The following is a 21,950-nucleotide window of genomic DNA, read 5'->3' as shown; positions in this document are numbered from 1 at the left end:
AATTTGTGCGTTGTTCAAAGACTAGAGTGGCGTCTGCCAGGGAGGTTGGCCCTCAAGCGAAGCGACAATGAGTAAGGAGGAGGAGGCGTGAGGAAGACGCAGTTAGGAGGAGGAGGAGGAGGAGCCCAGCACCTCCGGGAGTCCGGTGCACTCGGGGATATTCTGATCTTTCGGGCTGGATGCTGTAGCTCGGGCTCGCCCTCCTCTGAGCGTGTGTGTGTTTGTGTGTGAGGTCCTTGCATGCCTGCCGTGCAAAGATGGGCCCCTCTGTGCACATGAGGATTACTGTACTCCTGGCTGCCATCTCCCTAACTCAGGTGATTACTGTCTCCTGCCAGGAAAACCCCAAAAACGGTGAGTAGCTTCCCTTCATCTGAGGGCCTCTTACAAAGCATGTTTCCATCAATAGCAGACCATGTCTTTTAGCATGTTTTGTCCCTTTGCCAACTGTGATTTTATGGGGACTACTTATTTTATTTGATAGATATCTATCATGACTTAAAATCGTGGTGTTTTTCCTGACAGCAGTACGGAGTAGTGTTTTTGCCTTGCATTTGAGAGGGTCTAGGTTCAAATCTCAACAAAATTAGCACATAGTGTAATGTTTTTGCAAAAAAATTACCATTCAAAGATGCCAGAAAACTGCCGAACAAGAAACCAGCATTAAGTGCAATAATTAATTTATTCCCATAAATCAACTCTTTCATCATTGTAATATTATTGAGGTCCTATGTTTGTCCTCCATATCATTCCAAATGTGCGAAAATTTAATAGGCCTACTCAGGTTGTAGGATAGGGCAGCATAAGACCCAGTGTATGGCTAACTAAGACATGGCTGCCATCTGGTGTTGATTGTTGATATTACAACTCAAAACGACAGTTGACACCTGCATATTCCCAGTTTTGGGTGAACGCCATCGATTGACCAATGTTAGGTAAAATCTAGGCTGCCCACAACACCATTGAAAACCCACACGGCATAAAAAATTGATGGATTTATTGCCCCCCCTCCCCCCCATCCCATACTTCCTCTTACCATTTTGAGGAGATTCGAAGGCACATCCCAAAAATGAATAGGATTAAGACTCTGCTTTTTATTCATTTATTTTTAACTTTTGCTTTGAGGCTACCTGCATCACAGTGATGTCATTTGTGACGTCATGTAAAGAGTATCAAAATTAATGTTTGGTGGTGGCACAGGGAAGAGGAGGTGGGGTCACAGGCCTCATTCTCATCCATCGAGCAATTGTCCCTTAAGTTTTACAAGTGGACTTTTTAGGTTGTTGATGAAGTTAAACATGTGATGTGCAGGAATAAAACCACATTCAAATAAAAAAAGTGTGATTTAACCTTTTGGGGGCACTTTTTCTACATCACAGAGATAGATGCCAAGCTGAAAAAAAAAATCTCTGCTCCCACTGAGTTTATGTGCTCAGAGGAGCATGCATGGCAGCCGGTCTATTTCAGTCGGCACCCAATGAAGGGCTTTCGAGCTCCACTCCTGTAATGATGTGGCTTCGTGGACGGGACAGACAAAAGCAGGCCACTAATTTTGGTCAGACTTGGTCCCAGAGGCACACAAGACACACCCTGAGTGAAAGGATGCGGGATTATGTTCCACTGGAAGAGACAACGTCAATATGTTGGCCTTGTGATTTAAATCATTGCTTTCTTTGTGCTGCTCAGGTGGAGGGTGGTGTTTTTAGGCAGGTGTCGCAAATGGCTCCACACGTGGGCTGTAATAAATTTCATACTTGGACTGCTGTGAAGAATTCTGGTGGCTTAGACCGCCTCACTTATATGGCTGACATTTAAAATAATGGCACAGTGATGTCAACATTTGTTCTTTAAATTCAGCCTTATTTGTTTTTCATTATCTTGAGAGTGGTGATCGTATTTTAAAGTGTATTTCATCAGAAACACACATTCTGACTTCAAGTTTGAATTCTGCAAACAGGGAGGAAAATAATCCAAATGTAATATCGCACAAGATATACCAGATATTCTCAGCTTTACAGCAGGGGGTGCAGGACGCTCCTGCGGGCGTGGCGCACCCCACCCCCCTCCTCCCAAAAAAGACGAACCACACGTTTCGGGCCAAAGCCAACGAATATAACATTGAGTGCGGTTTCCCCTAAAATAACTGCTGCTGGTGAGAAGCAGCGTCTTGCGCGGGGAGAGGCCTCACCACATAATTATGACCCAAATGGAAACGCTCACAAAGCCTGCAGCAGGTGGCCACATTTTGGACAAAAGTGGCCCAAATGGACTCTCGAGTTAGTTCATTCACTAGTAGGCAATAGTTCACCCAAAACACATTTGAATTCAAAGTCACATCCAAGCAATTAATACATGTAATAATAATTTACATCACAGGTAGATGACATGATTCATGCAGACAAGAGTCAAAATCATTGTCTAGCCAGACAGATTGCTGTCACTTGGTGAATTCTTGTCATGATGATACATGAGTTGAACCACAACTTAATTACTCCTTAATCACTAAGTTCCATCGTACACAGCAGTGGAAAGCCCCCGTCAAGTTCACTGTGTGCACTCCCTTTGTGATTCTCTGTAAATGTTATGTATTAACGGAATCAGAACCTCTTTGTCACATAACTTTACAAATTATTGCTTTAAGCATACCTATGAATAATTCCACCAAAGTAATTTAAAAAAAAGTTAAATCCCATTGCCCAAATCACGAGCACTATTTAGTGCAGTGTTTCCCAACCTTGACCAGTGTACCAACAAACACATAAAGAATGAATACAGAAAAAAAAGTGAATCACTGATCTGGTGGATAATGCTGGCAAGGACATTTTCACTGTACCCACCAGAAGAACACAGGGGTTACATTTTAGGAAATTTTCTTGGGAACACCATCAATCTGTGCATTTGAATTATTCTTTGAGCTCCATCTTGAATGTTTTTTTTTGTTTTCCAACCTAGATAAAAAATGGTCAGAAATTTAATTCTAACATTACTAGAACAAGATTTTTTTTGTTGAATGACTTTCATGGTTTATGTACATTTAAAGTACCATGACGTCTGGTGGGACACCACAAATAATTCAGCACAATCTCTCGTACTGCAATTCATCTCTCTTTTATCTGTCCATATCATTGTTTTAATGACCTATTGGTTAATCACAGCTCACATACAGAAAAACAACCATTCTCTCTTCAATTTATAAATCAATCATGTTTTCGGAATGTGGGAAGAAACTGGAGTACCTGTTGAGAAACCCAAGAAGGCATGGGGAGAACATTCGAAGCGTGAATGTCAGAATTGTAATGCATTTGTGCTAATGACTAGGACGTAAAGCATTCACATGTAATACAAACTGCACATTTGACTTCTTCCAAATAGAAACCTGTGCTGACAATGGACAAGTGTACGCCAACAAAGAAATGTGGAGCCCTGAACCTTGCAGGATCTGTGTGTGCGAGTCCGGCAGTGCCATGTGTGAGGCCGTGGTCTGCGTTGACCTTGGCGACTGCACCCAGTCGGTGACCCCGGAGGGCGAGTGCTGCCCGGTGTGTGTCACCCCTGTGGCCACTCCCACGCCAGACCCTTCTGCAGGTTCTTTTTTTTTTAAGCTGTGTCACTTTGTCAATATTTCTGAACCTTTATTGAGTCAAAACATGTTTAATCAGGAAATTCCACGATGCACCACCAAAAAGAAAGTATAATCATCCAACTCCATCCAATGTAATTACATTGGATGGAGTTTATTCATAGCTACTAAATAAAGCACTTGGGCTAACTTCAACATAGTTCCTTGATAACAATATGCCACGAGACAGTGGTAAATCATTGCTTTTGTCTAAACAAAATTGCTCCACTCATCATAGTTTGTGGTAACAAGAGTCCACACAATGGTGACAAAGCACTATTTTTCTAAATGAAGCCCCTCACCCACTTTAACATAGTTTCTTGGCACCAAGCGCCTAAAGATAGAGACAGAACACTTCTTTTGTCTAAATGACATTCCGCAACTCTCTGCAACATAGTTTCATAATTCCTTTATTCAATATCACGATCTAATTTATATATTTGTATTGTTTTAAAGTATAGTCCCATTCCACTGCTGCTGACATCATTTCGTATTTTGTGCCTGAAAGAACTGGAGTACATCGGCTTTATTTGAAAGTATTTGAATTGACTGAATGCTTGAAAGGCCTTCCTTGAGCTATTTTGATTTGCTGATAACATGTGTGGCCCTTTTATGTCTTTGTTTTATACCTTCATGTTAGAGACAACAAAAGAAATAAGCCGTTTGGCTTTACTTTGTTTTTATACTCGGTTTTGGCTGAATGAGAGATGGGATGTTTTATCGTGGTGTCTCCTGTGCTATGCCAAATATATTCAATCAATCAAACCAATATTCCAAAGATGGTGACAAAGCACTACTTTTGTCTAAATTAAGCTTCTCTACCCACTTCAACATCAATCTTTGGTGCCATGCTGTCACAAGATGGTGGGAAAGCCCTACCTTTGTCTAAATGACACTCCTCAACTCCACATCATTCCTTAATTAACACCTAGATGCCAAAGATTGCGGCAAGGCACTAGTTATGTCGAAATGAAGCTCCTTAACTAAACTACTTCAATATACTGTAGTTCCTTGTCATCAACATGCCACAGAAGGGATTTTAATGCTTTGGCCTGAGAACAAACACAGCAAATTGTTTTTCAGTGAAAACACGAGGGGGAAAAAATCTGAGAATACACAGGGGTTCACTGCAAACAAGAAATAATGATGCTCTCTTCTCAATTAACTATTTGTGATACTGAAACTGACTCCGTGTAAAATTCTACCATGTAGTGGAAGAGTTTTGTCCGTGATGACTCGTTGCTAGTATGGATAGATTAACACACCGGCATATTGATGATGTCTTTGACTCATTCTGTACCTCGCTGCAGCTCCAGTGGAAGACTTGAGCTGCGAAGTGGATGGCGAGATCTACGCTAACAAAGACATTTGGAAGCCTGCACCGTGCAGCGTGTGCGTGTGCGACAACGGCGTGAGCATCTGCAGCGACGTGCAGTGCGAGATGGTGCCCAACTGCCAAAGGATGGTGACCCCAGAGGGCGAGTGCTGCCCAGTCTGCGAAAACCTGGCCAGCGCCACCAGACACATTGGTAAGGCCACACGGATCAATCTGTAGTTATGCATCCTAACCAGAAGGGTGCGCTGCTGTATAAAGTTAAAGCATCAATCACAAGTTGTAACATACTTTTATAATATTTTTTTGTTCACCACTTTTTCTTCTAGCAATCATGGGTTATAGGGTAAGTCATGACATTTGCATTTTCAATACCATCACTCAGTTTAAGCAATATAAGAAGTGGGAAGTATATAACATGGACTTAAAGCTCTGGAAAAAAAATTCTGACATTCCTGAAATGATCAGTTACCATGATCTTATCTTATCTTTGAAGGATTGTGTTTTAGTTTATTTTAAAAACTAGTGTTGACATATTGCCATTATTTCAAACCAAAATATTTTCATCAATTCAAGTATTTTAAAAATGGTCAGTTTTGGGGGGGATGTCAGTATTTCCAGAGCAGTTATACATGTAATGAAATGTTTGTCTTCTGAAGTAATAGCACAATTTTGAATATCCAAGTATCTAAAGGACCTGCTTATGTAGTTAAGACTGATTTCTTTCTTATACAGGGAGAGAAGGGTGAACCAGGTGATGTTCCACATGTAAGTTGTAAATCTCAGTTTCTGCAAGTTCAAGAGTTCTGTCTTGATTTGAAACATGATGATATGCTAATATATTCTCTCACTCAGCTGGTGGGAATCCCTGGACCTCGAGGACCCTCCGTGAGTTTTTATTAGATATAAGTACCAGCAAGGTTAGAATATATGTATATATTTAAAAATGAATGTATCTGCTGTGTTTCTGTTTCAGGGTCCTCCAGGTGCTCAAGGGAGAACTGGACATAGAGGGTTTAAAGGCAGAAGGGTAAGTCAGAACCTCAGTGAGAGGTTGTGTCCTTGAACTTTGATCTTAAAATGAACGGTAGGGCCAATCAGCTAGGAAAGTTAGAAATAAATCTTTTATAGTTTTGATGTGCAAATACAAGAAGTAAAAAAAACCTGTATATCTAATATATCTTTTTTAAACTGATGACAAAGTGTTAGTGTAAAAAAAAATCACAATGCAATCTACAGGGATTCCAAGGGCCACCGGGGTTTGATGGAGAGCCTGGCATCCCAGGAAACCCAGGCGAGCCCGGCCCCCCTGGTTTTCCTTCCCTTCCTGGGGTGAGATTGACTGCAGCATCTGATAAGCAGAAAAAGAAAAAAAAAACGTATTTGAATGTCGATTTTTTTTTTGTCACCCAAAGGGGAACTTTGTGTCACAAATGGCTTCAGGTTTCAATGAGAAGTCAGCGGGCCTGAGTGGAATGGTCTCGGGATCAAGGGTGAGTGCACACCCGTATGTCCATTTAACTTTAGGAATTACGATGCAGCTCATAATCATGAATTGTTCATGTTTCAGGGTGAATCAGGACCAAGAGGACCTCCTGGGTCGACTGGACCACCAGTAAGTTTGGCACTGTTAGATTAGGCCTCTTTATAATTAGTTGGGTGATTTGAGCTAGGTGTAGCTATCTGTTGTGTCACTGTGATCTTTCCTCCTGGCTAGGCATATCAATATAAGACACCCTTGGTATACGTATCACAGAATTTCAGTTAAGGCCATGATGTCACACATTGTCACATGGGCTAGGCAGAGTCATCGAGTGGGTGGCCAAGAATATAAGAGCAAAAGAGTAGAAATCCTAAGGGATGGGGTTTGACCTTCTTTCTCAATATCGCAAGAAAAGGTTCCATGGCCATGTCTTGAACTTTCTGGCATCTATTAAGTAGTTCAACTGAGAATAGGCATTCTTCTGGTCGTTACTATGACCATAGTGAGCATTAAATATAAAAAAACGGGGCAAAGGTTCCCTCATAACTTTTCAGCACTTAAGTAGAAGATTCTGTAAGATGGCTACAAAAGGGTGTCAGTCATTTTGCCATATCATAGTTACGGTTTCCCTCAATGGACAGTTGCTGGATTTTTGGAAAGAAGGGATTTGGTGGGAAAAATGCTGGTTTAAAGTGAAAATATAAACTTTTAGTAAGTTGTGACACTTAGTTTGTTTTATTGGGCCACTAAAAATGATAACCGCTGACTTCCAAGACTTGAGTTACACAGGCAGAAGACAGAATGCTATAATTAGCTAACATTTGTTGTCTGTTCTTGTCCAGGGACCAACCGGTGGCCAGGGACTCCCAGGCGAGGCTGGAGAGACAGGACAAATGGTAATGTCTTCACACTGCCATTAGGACTTTCATGCCAAGCGTGCATTCATGGACTGGAGACAGATATGTTCTGTATGTCTGAAACTTTGACGTTTCCTTGTGTTTATCCATAGGGTGAACCAGGTCTTCGAGGGCCAGAAGGGTTGCCAGGAAAAAATGGCCCTGATGTCAGTAAAGCATCACAGAAGCAACACTTATTCATTCATTCAATAGTCTTACTAAGCCCTGCATGCTGTAAAGATCTTTGTTGTTCAGATTGTTTGTACTGTAGTACCAAAATGACGGTTAGCTTGATTATAACGGGTAACTGTTGTTTTTATTCGCATAGGGAGATGTTGGACCCCCTGGTGCCACAGGAGAGCCAGGATTCCAAGGATCAGTGGTAAACAAACAATTTCCCCCTACACCGCTCTTCTGGCTTATTGTTCTGTTCGGTTGAGTTCATATTAAATGATGTCATCTCCTTAGGGTGCACGAGGGTTACCGGGTACTCCAGGTGTCTCAGGTCTCAAGGGTCACAAGGTATAGCCCTGTTGGCTCTTTAAAATTGTTTCATGCTTTTGGACATAAGCGCAGAACTTGCAAATCTCTTTCCAACAGGGTGAGACGGGCATTTTTGGTCCGAGAGGTGAGACTGGTGCTGCCGGTGTCAAGGTAAGATTTTAATAAAAGTGACAAAATGCAACACCAGAGGCAATGTTTTTTTAAGCTTCAATGACTCCTTGACATTGTGTTCTGCAGGGTGCGTCTGGTACTCCTGGTGCCATGGGTGCTCCTGGCCCAGTGGTAGGCAACACATACATGAAACACAGCACCATTTTTGATGTAGACAGGTTCTGAGAACAAATTTTCTTTCAGGGTCCACCAGGCTTATTGGGAGAGCGAGGAAGAGCGGGCCCACCTGGTTCCGTGGTAAACACAATCATCTGTCATCTATGTTTAGTGCCCCAAATGTTGCAGAATTGAGACAGTCAATCTGTTTCTGGTTTAGGGAAAACGCGGTGCAGCCGGACATACTGGCAAGCCAGGTCCCCTGGTAAGGACAATTTATGTTATTTCATGTCATTATGCAAACAGAATGAACGTGAAGTGAGTCAGACATTTTCTAAAGCTGGAGTCATCAGACTGACAGTCAAGTTTGGGCTCAAAATAATAATGATCTCCTTCAACCACAGGGTCCTATTGGAATCCCTGGTGTACCAGGCTTCCCAGGTGCCCCAGGACAGAAGGTACAATGATAGTTTTGCTTTGAAATTAGATCAATAAGGTTAGCCAATCCCACGATTGACCTCTTCTATGATACTTTGAACCTCTCCAGGGTGAAGTGGGACCTCTTGGTGTGAGAGGGAGTCCAGGTCAGCAGGGACCCAGAGGAGATGCGGGTCACGTTGGACCACCAGGGCCCACCGGACAACAGGTCAGCATGTGCAGAAATGTGTTTCATGAGCAGAAAAGTTGATATTGCTGTAACTAAACATGTCATTGGTTACTAACAGGGATCCGTAGGCCCCGATGGAGCCCCAGGAACCAGGGGGGCAACAGTACGTGAGACAACTACCAAGTTCTCTTTTGGCATCAGTGAAGTTAGTCATTGAGTCGACCGTTTCTTTCCAGGGCCTAGCAGGTGTCATGGGTCCATCAGGACTTGTAGGCCCCGTTGGGCCCCCAGGACCCCAGGGAACCACAGGAGCACAGGGACCAAAAGGCCAAGATGTAACAGTCTAGAAGGAGATACAGCACTTTCTCTATGTCTTTTGTCACTGAACGTAAAGAGCCATCTTTTCTCCAGGGTGACGTCGGTGTGGCTGGAGTCAAAGGAGAAGCTGGAATGAAAGGCGAAAGAGTGCGTAAATGTGAACATCAAAACACATCGCTTCAATTATAACTTAGTGGAACACAGGTGAACATTGTGTAATTGCAACTTGTTGTCAGGGCGACCATGGTGTTCCAGGTCTGATCGGCCCCATGGGAGATGATGGAAAGCGTGGACCTCGAGGTGATGCGGGGTCTGTCGGTGACCCGGGACCTATTGGCGAGACAGTGAGTTGTCCCAATATGTCATAACAGGGAAGCTTTGCAGGTTAAATAGTTACAAATGTCATCCGCATTGTTATGCGAAAAGTGTCATACCATTTTATTTCATGGATTTGTTTTAGGGCATCCCTGGGAATCGTGGTTTCCCTGGCACAGATGGTTTTCCTGGTGCAAAAGTGAGTTTGTTGAACGAATTCATGACATTTGAGTTCCCTTTCAGGTTTCCAGATCCCTCCGATGTTTGAGTATTTCTAGAACCAAAATGATACCAAGTCCACCAGCATTTGGGTTTCTGTGCTCATCAAGTGTGTAACAAATTTCCTGAACACCTGAGATCTGCTCATGCTTTTGTTACATCTAAATGTCACCTGAAAACTTTGTTTCCTGCTGCCTTTTTCATAAATCAGAAATATTCTTCTGCCATGTTGCTTTTATTTTAGTGCTCTGTAAAGCACTATGGAATAACGCTGTGTATGTATGTGGCCATACGAATAAGCCTGCCTTTACTAGTCTGGTCTTGCCTTACAAGGAAACCAGATCAACAGTTTATTTTTCTCTTTTCAAAATGCACTTTTCTGCTGTCACAGGGAGCTCAGGGAGAAAGAGGGCTGCCAGGCGCAGCGGGCCTGAAAGGTCCAGCAGGAGATCTGGGACGACCTGGTGAGCCGGGTTTAACTGGTGCTCGGGTAAGCCTTTTTTCAAACCACAATTGGACACTGAGCTGTGAGGAACAAATTTTTATCTTGTCACATACAGCTTCACCTCTCATAAATCCAATCTTGATGCTATGTTTTGTCTAACAGGGCCTGTCTGGAATTATCGGTGCTGAAGGAGGAGAAGGCAAACCAGGACCACAGGTTTGTAAGAATTCTCCTTCGTGAGTCTTTCTAAAGCCAATGCTGCATTTTTGAGCATTTGACGTTGTCTCCTGCAGGGCTCAGCAGGAGACGATGGCAAACCAGGCCCAGCTGGTTCCACAGGAGGTCGTGGTTTAGCTGGACCCATGGGCCTGCCAGGACCAAAAGGCCTCACTGTCAGTATAACTTGTTTCATTTAACTAAGAATGAAAAGCTCACACACAGCATAGATGATGCTGATGTCTTTGAAACTTTCAGGGTGATCCTGGAAAGAATGGCGACGCTGGCAGTGCTGGCTCACAGGGTCAAAGAGTATGTTATTTTCGATTGAAAAGTGAATTGACTATCAATCCAATTAAGAAGTGAAATCATGATAAAATACTTCAAACGTCCTCCAGGGAGTGAATGGAAAAGACGGCGAGGAGGGCGCTGCCGGTCCAACTGGCCCAGCGGTGAGTGGCACGCTCAGGACTCTCACCACATTCCCTTGATAAAAGCATGATTGGGTTAATTCAATACATACAGTAACCTACACACAGTATATTGTAATATATTGTAAGATTTCCATGAGAATGAATGGGAAAATATAGGAGTTTGCAGGGAATGGGGGAATTGAATTGCAGTTGAAAACAAAAATGTGCCTACATCCTCTGATTAAAAAACAAAAACAAACACAAAAAAGCAGAATCCATCATCTCTCAATTTTATGCACTATTCATTCATTCATTCATTCATCTTCTGAGCCGCTTGATCCTCACTAATCATGCAAAATATTCCACATTGAAGCCTTATCCTCTACATTTACTGAGAACAGTTTAAAAAATGCAAGCTCCATGCAATATTAATTTTGTGTGTATGAAATATGGAGATAATTAGTGTCCTGATGAATTATTCCGAAATATATCAGCAAAATGCTCTGCACCTTTTCTGCTTTTCATCACATACTCTGTCATATAGGGTTCTGCAGGGAAGAGAGGGGAGCAAGGTCCACAGGGACCCATTGGCTTTCAGGTGAGAAACCACTACAAACAAAAACTTTACAATAATAGACGTTATGCATGAGCATGATTGTTTATACGAGCATGTCTGTTTCTCAGGGTTTGCCCGGAGTGCCGGGCCCACCCGGTGAATCTGGTAAACCAGGAACTGAGGTGTGTAAATAAAATCAGACAGAAAGCATTCTTGTTTTGAATACGTTTTCCGGATCAAAAAAAGTCACACAGAATATTTCTGTAACGACCAATGAATAAAGTATTTTGAATGATGCCCTCAGGGACTTGCTGGGGAGGAAGGCTCTGCCGGAACTTCCGGATTGAGGGTAAGTCAGTGGCTCTTGCTTTGGTTCGACAGTGTCATGATTGAATCCACTTGCTGTACATCATGGCTATCATGACGCTGTACCAACAGGGAGAAAGAGGGGCTCCTGGTGGCAGAGGTGAAACCGGACCCAAAGGACTGCAGGGACCTAAGGGTAGTCCAGGTAGTCCGGGCCCGGATGGACTGAAGGTATCAAGTCAAGTCAAGTCAACTGTATTTATAGAGCACTTTCAAACAGCCATCGCTGCATACAAAGTGCTGTACATGGAGCAATTTAACATACACAATAAACAGTAAAGCAAATCGGTAATAAAGACGGTAGAAAGCACCAAACAGTAAAACCAAGAACAAATCTAATCATGCTCAGTCGAATGCCAAAGAATACAAGTATCAGAAGGATAAATGTCATTGTTTCTTTGTTCGAATTTTAGCTACAGTAAATATTATTCACCTGAAAGCTGGTGTATTTTAGGGAAAATTTGGTGTAAAGGGAGCTACTGGAGAAACAGGAAGTCCAGGACTCCAGGGCATGCCAGGGGAAAGAGGCATCCCAGGATCCTCAGGCCCAAAAGGGGATGTGGTTAGTGCCGCCTGCAACCTACTCCTGATTAAAGCAATTTCAGTGTTTGACACATGAAGGCCAAATGTGGATCTCGTCAAACAGGGCTCTGTGGGTGATATGGGACTCGAAGGCAAAGCTGGAGTTGATGGAATTCGGGTGAGTTTTTTGTACCAGATTTATCTGAAACAAGAATTACTTTGAATGTCTGAAATCATGGGTGTCAAAAAATGTTTTGGACCACTGTCCACTTTTTATCAGCCCACAGCAGAGACCTACAGCGTCAAATTCGGCCCACTACATCATTCTATTTGGCCTGTGAAACCAAATCTTCCATGATTCTTGCTAAAAGCTACAAACATTTTAAATTCATCCATCCATCCATCCATCCATCCATCATCTACCGCTTATCCGGGGCCGGGTCGCGGGGGCAACAGCTTTAGCAGGGAAGCCCAGACTTCCCTCTCCCTAGCTACTTCTTCCAGCTCTCCCCGGGGGATCCCGAGGCGTTCCCAGGCCAGCTGGGTGACGTAGTCTCTCCAGCGTGTCCTGGGTCTTCCTCGGGGTCTCCTCCCGGTGGGACATGCCCGGAACACCTCACCAGGGAGGCGCTCAGGAGGCATCCGAATCAGATGCCCAAGCCACCTCATCTGGCTCCTCTCGATGTGGAGGAGAAGCTGCTCGACTCTGAGCCCCTCCCGGATGACCGAGCTCCTCACCTTATCTCTAAGGGAGACCCCGGACACCCTGCGGAGAAAACTCATTTCGGCCGCTTGTATCCGGGATCTCGTTCTTTCGGTCACGACCCATAGCTCGTGGCCATAGATGAGGGTTGGGACGTAGATCGACCGGTAAATTGAGAGCTTCGCCCTTTGGCTCAGCTCCTTCTTCACCACGACAGACCGATACAACGTCCGCATCACAGCAGACGCTGCACCGATCCGCCTGTCGATCTCTCGCTCCCTCCTGCCCTCACTCGTGAACAAGACCCCAAGATACTTAAACTCCTCCACTTGGGGCAAGATCTCCCCCCCGACCCGGAGGGGGCACTCCACCCTTTTCCGACCGAGGACCATGGTTTCAGATTTGGAGGTGCTGATTTTCATCCCAACCGCTTCACACTCGGCTGCGAAACGCTCCAGTGAGAGTTGTAGAGCCCCGTTTGAAGGAGCCAACAGCACCACATCATCTGCAAAAAGCAGGGATGTAATACTGAGGCCCCCAAAACGGACTCCCTCAACGCTTCGGCTGCGCCTAGAAATTCTGTCCATAAAGGTTATGAATAGAATCGGCGACAAAGGGCAGCCTTGGCGGAGTCCTACCCCCACTGGAAACGATTCCGACTTACTGCCGGCAATGCGAACCAAACTCTGACATCGGTGGTATAGTGACCGAACAGCCCGTATCAGGGGGTTCGGTACCCCATACCCACGAAGCACCCCCCCTCAGAACTCCCCGAGGGACACGGTCAAACGCCTTCTCCAAGTCCACAAAACACATGTAGACTGGTTGGGCGAATTCCCACATACCCTCAAGGACCCTGCTAAGGGTGTAGAGCTGGTCCACTGTTCCACGGCCGGGACGAAAACCACACTGCTCCTCCTCAATCTGAGGCTCGACTTCCTGACGGACCCTCCTCTCCAGCACCCCTGAATAGACCTTACCAGGGAGGCTGAGGAGTGTGATCCCTCTGTAGTTGGAACACACCCTCCGGTCCCCCTTTTTAAAAAGAGGGACTACCACCCCGGTCTGCCAATCCAGAGGCACTCTCCCTGTTGACCACGCGATGTTGCAGAGGCGTGTCAACCAGGACAGCCCCACAACATCCAGAGCCTTGAGGAACTCCGGGCGGATCTCATCCACCCCTGGGGCCTTGCCACCGAGGAGCTTTTTAACCACATCGGTGACTTCAACCACAGAGATAGGAGAGCCCACCTCAGAGTCCTCGGGCTCTGCTTCCTCCAAGGAAGGCGTGTTGGTGGAGTTGAGGAGGTCTTCGAAGTACTCTGCCCACCGGTTCACAACGTCCCGAGTCGAAGTCAGCAGCGCCCCATCTCCACTGTACACAGTGTTAGTGGTGTACTGCTTCCCCCTCCTGAGACGTCGGATGGTGGACCAGAATTTCCTCGAAGCCGTCCGGAAGTCGGCTTCCATGGCCTCACCGAACTCTTCCCACGCTCGGGTTTTTGCCTCGGCGACCACCGAAGCCGCGGTCCGCTTGGCCAGTCGATACCCGTCAGCTGCCTCTGGGGTCCCACAGGCCATAAAGGCTCGATAGGACTCCTTCTTCAGCTTGACGGCATCCCTTACTGCTGGTGTCCACCAGCGAGTACGGGGATTGCCGCCACGACAGGCACCAACCACCTTACGGCCACAACTCAGATTGGCCGCCTCAGCAATAGAGGCACGGAACATGGTCCACTCGGGCTCAATGTCCCCCGCCTCCCCCGGAACATGGGAAAAGCTCTGTCGAAGGTGGGAGTTGAAACTCCTTCTGACAGGGGATTCCGCCAGACGCTCCCAACAAACCCTCACGATACGTTTGGGTCTGCCAGGACGGACTGGCATCTTCCCCCACCATCGGAGCCTACTCACCACCAGGTGGTGATCAGTTGACAGCTCCGCCCCTCTCTTCACCCGAGTGTCCAGAACATGCGGCCGCAAATCCGATGATACAACTACAAAGTCGATCATCGAACTGCGGCCTAGGGTGTCCTGGTGCCAAGTGCACATATGGACACCCTTATGTTTGAACAAGGTGTTCGTTATGGACAATCCGTGGCGAGCACAGAAGTCCAATAACAAAACACCACTCGAGTTCTGATCGGGGGGGCCGTTCCTCCCAATCACGCCCCTCCAAGTCTCACTGTCATTGCCCACGTGAGCATTGAAGTCCCCCAGCAGAACAAGGGAGTCCCCAGCAGGAGTACTCTCCAGCACACCCTCCAAGGACTCCAAAAAGGGTGGGTATGCTGAGCTGCTGTTTGGTGCATATGCACAAACAACAGTCAGTACCCGTCCACCCACCCGAAGGCGGAGGGAGGCAACCCTCTCGTCTACCGGTGTGAACCCCAATGTACAGGCACTGAGCCGGGGGGCAATGAGTATGCCCACACCTGCTCTGCGCCTCTCACCGTGAGCAACTCCAGAGTGGAAGAGAGTCCAACCCCTCTCGAGAGAACTGGTACCAGAACCCAAGCTGTGTGTGGAGGCAAGTCCGACTATATCCAGTCGGAAATTCTCTGCCTCACACACCAGCTCGGGCTCCTTCCCTGCCAGAGAGGTGACATTCCATGTCCCAAGAGCTAGCTTCTGCAGCCGAGGATCGGACCGCCAGGGTCCCCGTCTTTGGCTGCCGCCCAGCTCACATAGCACCCGACCCCTTTGGCCCCTCTCATGGGTGGTGAGCCCATGGGAAGGGGGACCCACGTTGCCTCTTCGGGCTGTGCCCGGCCGGGCCCCATGGGTGTAGGCCCGGCCACCAGGCGCTTGCCAACGAGCCCCACCTCCAGGCCTGGCTCCAGAGTGGGGCCCCGGTGACCCGCGTCCGGGCAAGGGAAACCTTGGTCCATATATTGTAGTCATCATAAGGGTCTATGAGCCATGCTTTGTCTGGCCCCTCACCTAGAACCTGTTTGCCATGGGTGACCCTGCCAGGGGCATAAAGCCCCAGACAACTTAGCTTCTAGGATCATTGGGACACGCAAACCCCTCCACCACGGTAAGGTGACGGCTCACGGAGGGGACATTTTAAATTGTCATACATAATGAATAACAATCTTCAGATATTGCATTTTTGGCGGTTACCAAAACCCTTTTTACAGTCATTTAAACAGCCACTACTCTTGACTTCTGACTTAAAAACGATTTATGCATCAATTTGTTGCGTATAACGGCAATTAGACATTTAATATGGTTTCACAGGCATAACATCCCTTTGAGGGAGTCTGTAACTGAAATACAATTACAATGTGTGACACTCCTGACATCTACCACCAGATTGTTCTCATATTGATTTTATCTAGTTCAAAATAATCTGCTTAGTCCGCTTATATTGTTCTTATTTTGATTCTGAATGTGAAGATTCATCAGCTTTTGACCAGTGAAGAGATCTATTTAAATTCAAAAGATGGCTGAGGACCAACCCAATTCCCTAACTATTCACCATAGAAACTGAAAGCTGTGACAAAGCACTTAAAAATTGATGGATTTGTGTGTTGAAAAAAAATTAAAGTTGAAGAATTTCAAATTGGCCCATACACCTGTCAAATTTTCAGGATGCGGCCCTAAGAGGAAAAAATGTGGATGTCTTGAATTAAAACCCACGCCTTAAACTATTAGAGGGTCTGATGAATGTGTGGGATAAGTATTTTTTCCAAATTGTGCAAATACTTTGCAGTAACACATTTTTGTCTATTAAAGGGTGGGTCTGGTCCAGTTGGACCTCCAGGTGCGGTTGGAGCCAACGGTGCCAAGGTAAGACTTGTTGATGTTTAAGTTTTACATTAAACAACATCAACATTTTACAATACTGATTTGATTCAATTGAGTGAGGTAATACAAAACCCAGCTTTTCTGTGTGCGTCTGTATTTTTCAGGGAGAAACAGGCTCCCCCGGACCCAACGGACGCCGAGGTACAAGAGGAGTACCTGTGAGTAAAACACCTTTGGCACCAGAATTTATGATGAATAATCACTGTTGCTTCTGACTTTCAAGTGTTTACCATTTACAGGGTTCGACCGGTGAGCCCGGTGCAACGGGTGCAGCAGGTTTCCCTGGAGCTGCTGTAAGTCACCAGTACAAAACATTCTATAAAATTCTGAAATTGGTCCAAACCTCACTTGCTTACTCTTTGTATGTTTTTTCTCAGGGTGCTGAAGGTCAGCCTGGGGTGAAAGGTGACACTGGGGAACCAGGCCTTAAGGGAGAGGCAGGACCACCTGGACCACCAGGAATGGCTGGCACACCGGGAGTACAGGTGTGCATTACTAACAAAATTAAATTTAGGGATGCATGCTTTTTTCAATTTTTTTTAAACCAGTTCCCAGTAGTCTTAATAAACCTGCTAATTTTCAGCCTCACATAACTGTGCCTGTTTTGAGGGGGTAGTCCTGTTCTATGTAACTGAGCCACTACCCAGCCCACCTTCTCGAAAATGCGGCCAATACCGAGTAGGGCTTTTGTTACTTCGGAGCTGACTAATAGTCGTGAGCCATGAGTTTTAAAAAGTGAGAGAATCTTGGTGCACAGGTGGTTAATATGTAAATGTAGCTTTGTCACAAAGTGGTACCATTCAAAACGCCTCGTTCAACAATAAATAGGTAGCTAACACATCATGTAGTAGGTTGTGGATAGTGAATAATTAAGAAGTCATATTTTTCCTCCTAAATATTTTACTTGATGAACTAATGGAGATGTATGTTTAAGGGCCCGGTCGGTCTGACTGGACTAAAAGGTGGCAGAGGAACACAGGGCGCAGTGGTGAGTTGACTTTAGTACCACCCACTATGGTTCTGTCAAGAAGCTCAGCACATCCGCTGTTGACACAAGCATCATCATAAGCGGTCTCTTCCGATAGGGTTCTACTGGTTTCCCTGGTTTGCCTGGCGGTGTCGGTCCACCTGGTTCTCTTGTGAGTCCACTTGGATCATGCTTGGAAAGATAATACTTTTCGAACTGATCAATGGTTTTGTCACATGGAATGTTGCGTTAATGTATGTGCTAGGGTGCTGTTGGAGCAGATGGCCTCATTGGTCTAACTGGAAAGCAGGGCCCCCCTGGTATTCGTGGGGAAAATGGGGCGCCCGGACTTCAAGGCGAGATTGGTGCTCCAGGACCGGCAGGCACACCTGGAGATAAGGGTGATTCTGGAGAGGACGGTTCTCCGGTGAGTAGAAAGTAGTTTGATTACGCACCACCTGCTGCACATACTGTGCACATTTGTTGATTGGGTTTATGTTTCTCTATCAGGGTCCTCTTGGGCCTCCCGGACCTGCGGGTGCTACAGGGCAACGAGGCCCTGTTGGTCATCCTGGAGTGAGAGGAGAAGGAGCAATGCCAGGCCTGCATGGACCCGCCGTACGTCGGATTCGCCCAGCTACCAACCACTTCAGGTGGATCATGTTTAAGATTTATTGTCCTCTTTTTTATGTAGGGTCTGCCTGGAAAACCGGGAGCTCCTGGAGTTCCAGGTGGAAAAGGTCCTCCTGGTGGAGTTGGTCCTGTGGGAGCCACTGGGCCAAGAGGAGATGCAGGCCCTGAGGTTGTTGGGTTTTACAGCAGCATATGCCCAAACTATTCATTTGTATGAGTCTGTTTGTTAACTTTGTCATGTGTTGAATCAGGGCGTGGCTGGTGAAGATGGACCTACTGGGACGGACGGACTCTTAGGGGAAAGGGTAGGTGTAGACACGTGACAAGGCCTGTGTCCAAGCACCTGTGTATACCCATTGTCACTGTATGACTTTACAGGGCGATCGAGGTAATGCTGGTCCAGAGGGATTGGCTGGAGGCCCAGGTTCTCCAGGAAATGAGGGTCCGGTGGGACCTACAGGTAGTCCGGGACCAAGAGGTGAAAATGTGAGTTATACCGATGCAGTGATCCTAACATACATGACAACACAAGTGTAATGGTACTTTTGCTTTTACTTCCTGTTGTTTGGATATTTTCTATTTAGGGTGCCAAAGGCTCTCCTGGACCCCATGGAGCACCTGGAGTACGAGGCAAAGCGGTGAGAATCACTGCACAGTCTCACTTTTGCTATCGTCAAACAGGATATTGAACCTCTTTTGAAATCTCTTTAGGGCCCCCAAGGACTACAGGGAGAAAAAGGACCAGCTGGTGAACAAGGAGAGAGGGGCCAGAAAGGTCACAGAGGTTTCACTGGTCTCCACGGTTTGCCAGGAATTGCTGTAAGTGGATATTGTATTGAATTGAATACAACTTTATTGTCAAATGTGCTGTACGTATGTGTAACATACAGCACAGATGAAATTTCTTCCCTCTCAACATCAAACAATCTTCTATGTATCATATCTTGTATCTTGTATGCATCTTTGAGGAGAAGAAAAAAGAATGAAGACCACTTTTCCTTTTTTTTTGTCCTTCAGGGTGCTACAGGGGATGCAGGTATTCCAGGTATTGTCGGACCAGGTGGACCAAGGGTAAGGCGCATTAAACATTCGCTGACTGAAGACAAAACACAAGAGACCTACATGTTTATTATCTTCTGACTGCACAGGGTCCTCCAGGTGTAGTGGGTCCACCTGGTAAGGAGGGGAACATCGGTCAGCCAGGAGCAATGGGTGCACCTGGAAGCAGAGGAAACAGTGGTGACGTTGGAGTTCAGGTAACACATTGGTACACTGTTATGCTGTCTTCCTGTAGACCAAATCCCCCATGGTATTTTAATCGTATTGCCAGGGCCCTGTTGGAGAACCAGGACCTCCTGGGCCTCCAGGCCCACCTGGACCTCCCACTGCAGCTCTGAATGAGTACTTTGCAGCTCCCTTGGATTTTGATGAGCATGCCGTGCCAGAAGCTGTGGAGTTTTTCAAGGATGATGTGGCGGCTGACCCTCCTCCACTTCCAGAGTTTAATAAAGATGAGGCTCGTGCTGATAAGAGTCCCGTCATCATTCATACCACTCTGAAGATTCTCAGCAGGCGTGTGCATAACATTCGCAGCCCAGATGGCACAAAGGAGAACCCTGCAAAGACGTGTCAAGACATAAAGCAATGCTACCCACAGAAACCAAGTGGTAAGAGTTTCCTTCTCAATAATCCCTCAAAAAAAATCCTTACACCTTCTCCACCATGAAAATACATTTATGTTTATATTCAGGCGAGTATTGGATTGATCCTAACCAAGGAAGCACGACAGATGCCATCAAGGTCTTCTGCAACATGGATAGTGGTGAAACCTGCATCACTGCGAATCCAGCCAATATTTCCCGCAAAACCTGGTGGACAAAATCCACTCCCAGTGTCAACAAACCCATTTGGTTCGCAGCCCAGATGTATGGCGGAACCCCAGTAAGCAGATAAAATGATTATTGCTCTGCACTGATAGCCTTTTACTTTCTTTACTTACTTTTGGACAACCATTGACCAATTCAAAACCAAACTTCGAAAAGACAGACTAGAAACCAAACCTCCATCATGGATTGCTGGGTAAACTGCAGCACTTTCCATTATCCCTTCAGAAGAGCACATCAATAAAAGCATGCTCAAGCCAATGTAGCCTTTTCAGACCATCTACCATTGCCGAACAGGTATGAAGTAAAGAATCACTCAATGGTTGGCCAGGGTAATTTACAAATTATGGTTGCACATCTACCATGCTATTTGTGGTATGGCTTTCTCCCCATGAATATCGGGGGGCAACTTTAGTCCACTTTTCACTGAGCAGTGCCATTCAGTTCATTGCAGTACATGGCACATTTTTGGGACCTTTTCATTGTGGCACCATCATTTTCCACTGCTTGGTGGATACTTGGCTAAAGATGCACATTGTAATGTTTTCCCTTTACTGAAATCTTTTGTGAGTGTTTTTGGGAATAAATAAGTTTAACTGTGCCCACCCGTTTCAGTTCCGCTACGGAAACAACGAGGAGCAGCCAAACACAGTGGCAGTTCAAGTGAAGCTCCTGCAGCGTCTCTCCAAAGAGTGCCACCAGAGCATTACCTACCACTGCAAGAACAGTGTGGCTTATAAAGACGGCAAGGGCAGCATGAAGAAAGCCCTCATCCTCAAAGGGGCCAACGGTCAAGAGTTGAGGGCGCAAGGCAATAACCGCCTGCAATACACCGTCATTGAAGACGGCTGTGCGGTAAGTCCTCAACAAATGAAAGAACACAATATCAGAGATGAGAAAGAGTTGCATGTTTTGTCTCTCCTTTTCCCCCCAGAAGTCTCAGGGCAATTGGGCGAAGACAGTGTTGGAATACAGGACTCAAACCCCAATCAGGCTGCCCATTGCAGACGTTGCTCCCATGGACATTGGAAAGGCCAATCAGGAGTTCGGCCTTGACATCGGACCTGTGTGTTTCTCATAAAACAGTGCACCAGGAAAAAAAATTGTGTGTGAATTTGAGAAAATGACTCCACTTCCTGTGAGCGCTGTGGATGAAAGTTACACCGTTCCTGTCACACGTAGCTGGAAAAGACGCGTGTCTGGTGGAAGGCCACCATTATTTATTCATCTTGTCTGTGAACCTTCATATAGTCTTTTGAGTAAAGGTGATGTCAACAACTGCCTAACTCTAAAAGATGAGATACCTTGTGAGGCATTCAGATTAAGAAAATGACAGACTAACATTTTCAATACAGAACATTCACGTTTAAGTTTGCACGTGTAGCTGCCACTTTCTGGATAGAATAAAATTATGGATCTTAAATTAAGTTCTGTTCACAGGCATTTAGTCTTTCAAAGAAAAATGTTTTGTGTGTTTTGCTCAAACTCTTGAAATGTCACCTGTAAATGCTACATGCTTGACTGTAAATTTAAATTTATTTGTTTTTAATTGCTGACAATTGATTTAGAATAAATGTCATTATTTCTGGGGTAGCTGAGCTCATTCCACGCAATAAAGCGCAAGAATAAGATAACATTTATTGAACATGTATGAAACAACAAAATACTGCCCAGGTAAAGTCTCTCCACTAGGGTGTACTGTTCATTTGCAGCAACTCTCAGTTCTATCCTGCCATCCTCATGGAAGAACTTCCTCACTGGGTGGCTGAAATGAAACCAAGTAGTTTACACAAAACATATTTCTTTTAGGCCACAAATGACTTCTAGCTTCAGGACACATGCTGACATGGCAGGCGTTTCCCCATTTCAACATGT

The 21,950-nt window shown here is 45.6% G+C and overlaps 1 protein-coding gene across 1 annotated transcript; it reads left to right on the top strand.

Moving 5' to 3' along the window:
• Positions 1–114: 114 nt before the first annotated feature.
• LOC127595511 (collagen alpha-2(V) chain-like) lies at positions 115–21,665 on the top strand. The gene is made up of 55 exons (XM_052057080.1): positions 115–354; positions 3,373–3,585; positions 4,930–5,148; positions 5,282–5,298; positions 5,688–5,720; positions 5,808–5,840; positions 5,929–5,982; positions 6,192–6,284; positions 6,368–6,445; positions 6,523–6,567; positions 7,278–7,331; positions 7,445–7,498; positions 7,660–7,713; positions 7,800–7,853; positions 7,932–7,985; positions 8,073–8,117; positions 8,190–8,243; positions 8,323–8,367; positions 8,507–8,560; positions 8,650–8,748; positions 8,828–8,872; positions 8,946–9,044; positions 9,121–9,174; positions 9,264–9,371; positions 9,488–9,541; positions 9,953–10,051; positions 10,169–10,222; positions 10,300–10,398; positions 10,481–10,534; positions 10,621–10,674; positions 11,180–11,233; positions 11,320–11,373; positions 11,496–11,540; positions 11,630–11,728; positions 12,012–12,119; positions 12,204–12,257; positions 16,521–16,574; positions 16,697–16,750; positions 16,832–16,885; positions 16,970–17,077; positions 17,527–17,580; positions 17,678–17,731; positions 17,825–17,986; positions 18,070–18,177; positions 18,254–18,361; positions 18,444–18,497; positions 18,571–18,678; positions 18,777–18,830; positions 18,904–19,011; positions 19,210–19,263; positions 19,341–19,448; positions 19,523–19,859; positions 19,943–20,133; positions 20,691–20,930; positions 21,010–21,665. Exons 1-55 carry the CDS (start codon positions 258–260, stop codon positions 21,154–21,156), a joined length of 4,740 nt encoding a protein of 1,579 aa, XP_051913040.1. The 5' UTR covers positions 115–257; the 3' UTR covers positions 21,157–21,665.
• Positions 21,666–21,950: the final 285 nt, after the last annotated feature.

The sequence above is a fragment of the Hippocampus zosterae genome, chromosome 2 (assembly GCF_025434085.1).
Source record: "Hippocampus zosterae strain Florida chromosome 2, ASM2543408v3, whole genome shotgun sequence".
NCBI lineage: Eukaryota > Metazoa > Chordata > Actinopteri > Syngnathiformes > Syngnathidae > Hippocampus > Hippocampus zosterae.
Note: the sequence above shows the minus strand (reverse complement) of the source record. Positions and strands in the feature narration are given on the sequence as shown.